The 6,000-nt window shown below is 51.1% G+C and overlaps 1 protein-coding gene and 1 long non-coding RNA gene across 10 annotated transcripts in view; one reads left to right on the top strand and one right to left on the bottom strand.

Moving 5' to 3' along the window:
• Positions 1–1,073: 1,073 nt before the first annotated feature.
• PCBP1 (poly(rC) binding protein 1) lies at positions 1,074–2,791 on the bottom strand. The gene has a single exon (XM_040224109.1). It carries the CDS (start codon positions 2,528–2,530, stop codon positions 1,460–1,462), a length of 1,071 nt encoding a protein of 356 aa, XP_040080043.1. The 5' UTR covers positions 2,531–2,791; the 3' UTR covers positions 1,074–1,459.
• A 937-nt stretch (positions 2,792–3,728) lies between these two features.
• LOC120851389 overlaps positions 3,729–6,000 on the top strand; it is a 57,435-nt gene continuing 55,163 nt past the window's right edge. For 3 of the 9 annotated variants that reach the window (XR_005718313.1, XR_005718307.1, XR_005718308.1), the window contains exons 1-2: positions 3,787–4,092; positions 4,842–4,932. This is a non-coding gene — a long non-coding RNA (uncharacterized LOC120851389). Of the gene's footprint in view, positions 4,132–4,841; positions 4,933–6,000 lie in introns of all 9 variants that reach the window. The other 6 variants (XR_005718309.1, XR_005718310.1, XR_005718312.1 and 3 more) reach the window with 6 other exon arrangements.

The raw sequence follows: 6,000 nt of genomic DNA, 5'->3' as shown, positions 1-6,000 counted from the left end.
TAATTGTGTTTTCCTAATCTGTTTCTTGTGTGTTTTTGCCTACTAGTAGAAAAATTTCCTCATCAGGTTCAGCCTAGGTCTACTGGCTGACAGGAGGCTGGCTGCTAGGCCTTTACAGCAAAACCTTCTCCACCGGTGAAGAGAATTAGCGGCACTAATTCTGAACCTTTCCGAGTCTTGTTAAAAATGCAGTCTTCTGATGAGATTTGGGGTGGGACCCAAGAATCTGCATTTTTAACATTAAAGTCATTCTTCGGCGGTTGTCAACGGATCAGCCTACATTCCTGCCAGTGTGGACTGCCCCATTTAGGCAGAATTATTTCCTGGTACAATGATTTCTCTAAACATTGCACACAGTTGGAAGAATTATAAGCTGGGCCTCCTTTGTTTCTGGATACGCCACTTGGCAGGTGTAGTAACATCCTCTGACAGGCTGCTTGCCACAGGTGCTATGCTCGACATGTGTGCCCCGCTGGTACCATCCCCCTTCAGTCCGGCTGCCCAAACCCCACCCTCTATGCCTACCACCACCCTGCAGCACCTACCCTCTCCCAAGCCCTTAGACCCACCCTAGCCCCCTTCCCTTCCCTCCCCCTCAGCCCCTCCCTTCACCCCCAGCCCAGCCCTTCCCTCCCCCACCTCTTCTCTGGGCCCCCCAGGCTCCTCCCACCTCAGAACATTTTTTTGTTCCTGGCTAAGAGTTTTGCACATGGGATTGGGGGTGGGGCTGGGGCCGGCGGGACTAGAGGACACACTACCATTCATTAGAGGTCCTACAGAATGGGCATACTCTTCCAATCTGAGAAAACCCTCATGTTTTCTCTACCAGAGAAATGTGCAGAGGCCTCTCTCTGGAACCTAGCTGGAGGGATGTCACTCTCCAAGAGAGCCTTCCATCTCTGCAAACACCCCAAAGCAGGCCCAGCCTGCCGGGTTCCTTTGTTGGGATGAGAGGGAATGGAATCTTACCAACAAGATGAAAAGGGCTGGAGAAAATACCAGGAACGGGCCCACCTTTCTTCCTACAAAGACCTAACGCTAAAAGGGGAGGAAAAAAAGGCACCAACAAAGAGTTTAAGATAGCAGTTCCCAACTTTTTCAAATATGAAGCATTTTTTAACCAATCCACTTTTTAATTCTTAAATTCTTGACATTACAGAACTAAACTGAAATTTATTAACATTCCACTCTTACATTTCTTATCGACAAACAGAAATAAAATTCATGAGCCAAAAACCCAAAACAAAACTAAAAACAGGGAAAAGCTTATAAAACTAAATATGGATCCCAGCATTAACAGCTGAACAGAGAATGTGATTTTTAAATTCTTAGCGGATGATAAAGTTGTGGAGAAACTGAACACTTACAAATTATTTAAAACCTGGAATCACTGACCAGAAATTACACAGTTGGATCATGGGAAAACAGCAGAAAGGGTTATGAGAGAACCTACACTGTTCTAGCTGCACCCCATGCCCTTCTCAGAAGAAAGCCTGGCATTGATTAGATACTGGGCCAGACTAATACTGGCAGCAGAACCAGTGATAGTAACCTGCCTACCAGAAGAGCCTTCCACTGGGTTGGCAATTTTGATCTGGGCCCCGGACATCTGGCGGATCTCATTAATGTTGGCGCCTTGGCGCCCGATTATGCAGCCAATTAAGTTATTTGGAATGGTGAGTTCATGGGTGGTTTGAGTAGATGCATCCAAACTTGCCCAATAGCCTTTCACCTCTGGAGAGCTGGAGTCAATTCCGGCGAATCCGGTCCCGCCGTGCATCATGGCAAAGTGAGACTGTTGTCTTGCCACCTGGTTCAGCTTGGCCAGATCGAGCGGAGAAATGGTGTGTTGTCCTTGAATCGAGTAGGCATCTAGAGGTGGTCCCTCCAGGTCATGAGTGGCGTGGGGGTAGCCCGCAGCGTCGCTGCACCGATCTTGGCCGCCCGCGCAGATGACTGGAGAGCTGGCCGGCATGGGCTGGTACGGAATGGTCATGACTCTCCCTTGCGGAGACTGGGAGAGCGTCTCCAGCATGACCAGGCAGATCTGCTTGACACACTCGGTGACAGACTGCGGCACGCCAGCAATGGTGATGGCCCGCTCGGTGGAGTTGGGCAGCATATCCCCCGCCACCTGGACCTGGGCCCCGGTACTCTCGCGGATCTCTTTGATCTTACACCCGCCTTTCCCAATCAGGGAGCCGCACTGGGTGGCCGGCACCACCAGCCTCAGGGTCACCGGGGGCCTGCTGGCCGCCGTGCTGTTGGTCATGGAGCTGTTGATATCTTCTTCCAGCTTGTCGATGATCATAGCGAAGGCCTTAAAGATGGCATTGGTGGGGCCGGTCAGAGTGATGATTCTCTCCGGGCAATTCCCCTCCGAGATGTTGATCCGCGCGCCACTCTCCTCGCGGATCCTCTTAACCGACTCCCCTTTCTTCCCAATGATGCTTCCTACTTCCTTTCCGTGCATAAGCAGCCGAATGGTGAGAGTCACATTTAGTCCACTTTCAGTCACACCGGCATCCATGGCGAGCGGCGGGCGGCGTTCGGGGGAGTTGGGCTCGTTACGTGGTCAAGTCTTTGGTGGCTGGCGGGGGGAGGGGAGGTGTAGGCCCAAAACTGCCGGCGCGAGGCGAGCGAGGGCCGCGGGAGCGAGCGGGCGCGGGCGGGAGGCCGCGGCGTCGTCGCAGGGGCGGGCGGCGGCGGCGGAGGGGGCGAGCGGGGCCGGGAGCGGCGGGCGGGCGGGTGGGCGAGGGCGCGGCGGTGGCGACTCCGGCGGCAGCCTCGGCGGTCTGGGCGGGGCGGGAAGCCCGCTTTCAACCCCGCGTACCCTCTGACCCCGGAAGTGCTTGCTGCGCAGGACCCCTTGAAAAAAAAATGAGGACCCATCCTTTTTAGGTCACAAGATTGCGCCAACTCCAATAGAGTAGTTTTTCAAAAACCCTCTTAATAGGCTAGCATTGAAAATAAAGCACCGATGGGCAGAAGCTGTGGTTCCGGCAAAATTTTAAGACGAACACGTATTTTATTAACCCCAGAAGGCGCCGGCAGACGTTTGGAAATGGCAATGTTGTGCTTGGGAGCGACACATTATTTCCCGCCGTACAAAAGCGGTTTGAGTGAGGAGCGACAGGGGCAGCCCTGGCCGTAACTGCAGGCGGCTGCTAGGACGCCGCGGATTTAAAACGTGCGCGTGAGGAGGCCAGAGCGCATGCGCAAGGGTGTGGGGAGGACGGGAGGGGCAACCGCGGTCTTCCGGGGGGGAGGGGAGGCGAGACGAGGCCTTTGGGGCGGGCGCCCGCTTGGACGGGCACGTGGGGCCCCTTCGTCCTCAGCGTCCGGGCGCCCCGCGCCAGTCCCCACCCCCGCCCTGGCCCTGTGGCGGCAGCCGGTGGGGAGAAAGACCAAAATCATCCCCCGCCGCCGCCGCCGTCAGAGTCGCGGCTGTGCTGATGGTTTCTGGGAAGTGCTAGAAATGGGGCCATAAAGAGAATGGCGTCCATTTACATAATGCTTTGTCTGCATTTTGCAACTCTCTTCGTTAAGCCCGCAGAAACCCCACCTCCTACGCTGGTGTCGTTTTAGTCGCTGCCGCCTCGTCACACGTTTAAGACAATGGCGTGCATTTATCCGGGCTCTTGGGGGGTTCCTGCGGTTTCCCCCGCGAGGGTTACGCTCCCGCTGCTGCTTTTCGGCACCTCAGCGCAGCCATCGCGCCCGCGCTGTCCGGGGGCGGCCCCCAACTGGGCCCGCCATCTTGGAGAGCCTTTCATGAGGGTGTGGAGCCGAGCGGCCCTCCCGCTAATAAAAGGTCGCAGGGGCCGTTGGTGCGCCAGTTGTGATTTCTGCCCGTTCCCTTTTCCTTCGGTTGAGCCAGACAGAACAGGCCGAGTGCGCGGTGTGCTTTAGGATCCCTTAGGGAAAGCGGCTAACGTGGCGGTCCCTCAGTCCCCCGCCCCCTTCCCCGCCGGGGTGGCCGCCATATTTGCTGAACACAAAATGGCGACACGTGTCCTGGATTCGTCGCCAACGAGAAATTGGGGTCGGCTTGAAAACTTTAGAATGCGCACCCCTCCCACCCCACCCACGGTATGGGGCCTTCTCCGCGCAACGAGTGCTGTGACCAGAGTGGGTTGAAACCGCGTGGGCTGGTCCCAACCTCAGCGGGGAATTTTTTTGTTTTTTAATACTTATTTGGCCGCGCCAGGTCTTAACTGTGCCATGTGGGATCTTCAGTCTTCATTGCAGCATACAGGATCTTTTAGTTGCAGCATGTGGACTCTTATTTCCCTGACCAGGGCTGGAACCTGGGGCCCCCTACGTTATGAGCAGAGTCTTAGCCACTGGACCACCAGGGAAGTTCCATCAGCGGGCGAATTTCAATACATTTCTCTCATTAATTTGCAACAGGACCGCGATTAATTGTAGAAAGTAGGCATCCTCTCCAGTCCCTAACTCGTTATGTTTAATAATGAATGGATAAGTGGGGGCACAGTACCAAAACATGTAGCAATCACTAAGGAATGAGATGAGAAATTACTGCTTTCCTAGACTTATAAGATAGGCTGTTGTGCCGGACAGAGAAATAAATGGTATTATAAAATTCCTTTTTTAAAAGCAATTTCCATGAAGCGTCTAGGATACCAATGACCTTTTTCGTAGGCCAGCTTGGCCCGTGAACCTCAGTTTGCCTCAACTGTTAACTTGTAGACTAGAAGGGAAGGCCATTTCTTGCGCATTTACCAGCGCTAGGTCCTCGGCTAACCATTTTACTGCATACTGTTTTTAATTTTTACGATGATTCTCTGAAGTACGTGTTCTCTCTTTTTTTTAAACAGATGAATTCATTTAGGCCCAGAGAGATGAAGTGACTAATTGAAGGTCACACAGTATCCAGGATGGATTCCAGACCTTCTGATAAACTTATTGGTGAGCACATTTTCAAATTTTTTTCTAAGTCAGGGTTTTAGAGTTTAAATACTATTTGGACGTTTAGGTGAGCTTGTCATTTAAAGGAACCCCTCAGGTAACTTCTTGATGCATAGTCATGCCCTGTTTGTATCTGTTTGGGAATTCCCAGTTTTTCTTGGTGTGAGCTATGCCTGTAAGGGGCTCAGATGCCCTTTTTTTTTTAATGTGTCTGGATGAGGCTAGAGAGAAGGAAGTGATTCAGCCCTGCATGAAGGCTCAAGTATCTGTCAGTCCGGCCTGGTCTGTGGCACATTTGAACTTACCTGGCTCTGTGGGAGCATCTGTGGGAGCAGTTTCTCTGTATGACTCATTTGCTTCCTTCAGCTACACATGGGCATGACTTCCCCCTTCCCCACCCCAACCTCCACCCAGGTGAAAATAAATAAACTTAACTCTGGCGCCAGGCCTCCATTTCTTCACAGATACTGACTGAGGGTGACAGTGTTAGATACATTGCGGTCTGTGGACTTTTCAGTTCATTGTAACAACTTGTGGGCCAAGCAACAAATATGTGCCTAAATAGGGCTGTGTTGTATTGGTGGAGAGAAGGGCTTTTTACTTCTTTTCACTTACACTGATCTTGTGTATTAGGCTCTCCAAAGGGCCTTCACATTACCCTAGATAGTCCCACAGACAACTTTAATAGGTAGGCACATAACAGTAACAATGACAGTTATAGCACTAAGTGCTTACTGTGTGCCGGGCACTATTTGAACTTTTGTTATTTCAGTGGTTCTTACATTTTTTAAAAAGCAAACCACTATGAAAAATATGTTTTACATAATAACTGAAACATATACACACATTAATATGAAGAAATGAAAATATTTGCAAAACCTACTCACTCATACTACTCTGGTAATTTTTGTTCTCTGCTTATAAAAGAAGGAGATGCATGTCAAACTAAAGAGATGAAAACCTTGTTAAAACTTAGGGGACAACAAAAGGAGTAAATTACAATTTACAAAGTAATTGTAATCAAGAATTATCCTAAAAAAAAAAAAGAACTAACGTGATTCAAAGCAT

This window comes from Oryx dammah, unplaced genomic scaffold (genome assembly GCF_014754425.2).
Source record: "Oryx dammah isolate SB20612 unplaced genomic scaffold, SCBI_Odam_1.1 HiC_scaffold_25, whole genome shotgun sequence".
Classification (NCBI taxonomy): Eukaryota; Metazoa; Chordata; class Mammalia; order Artiodactyla; family Bovidae; genus Oryx; species Oryx dammah.
This window is presented reverse-complemented; position numbering and strand designations above follow the sequence as displayed.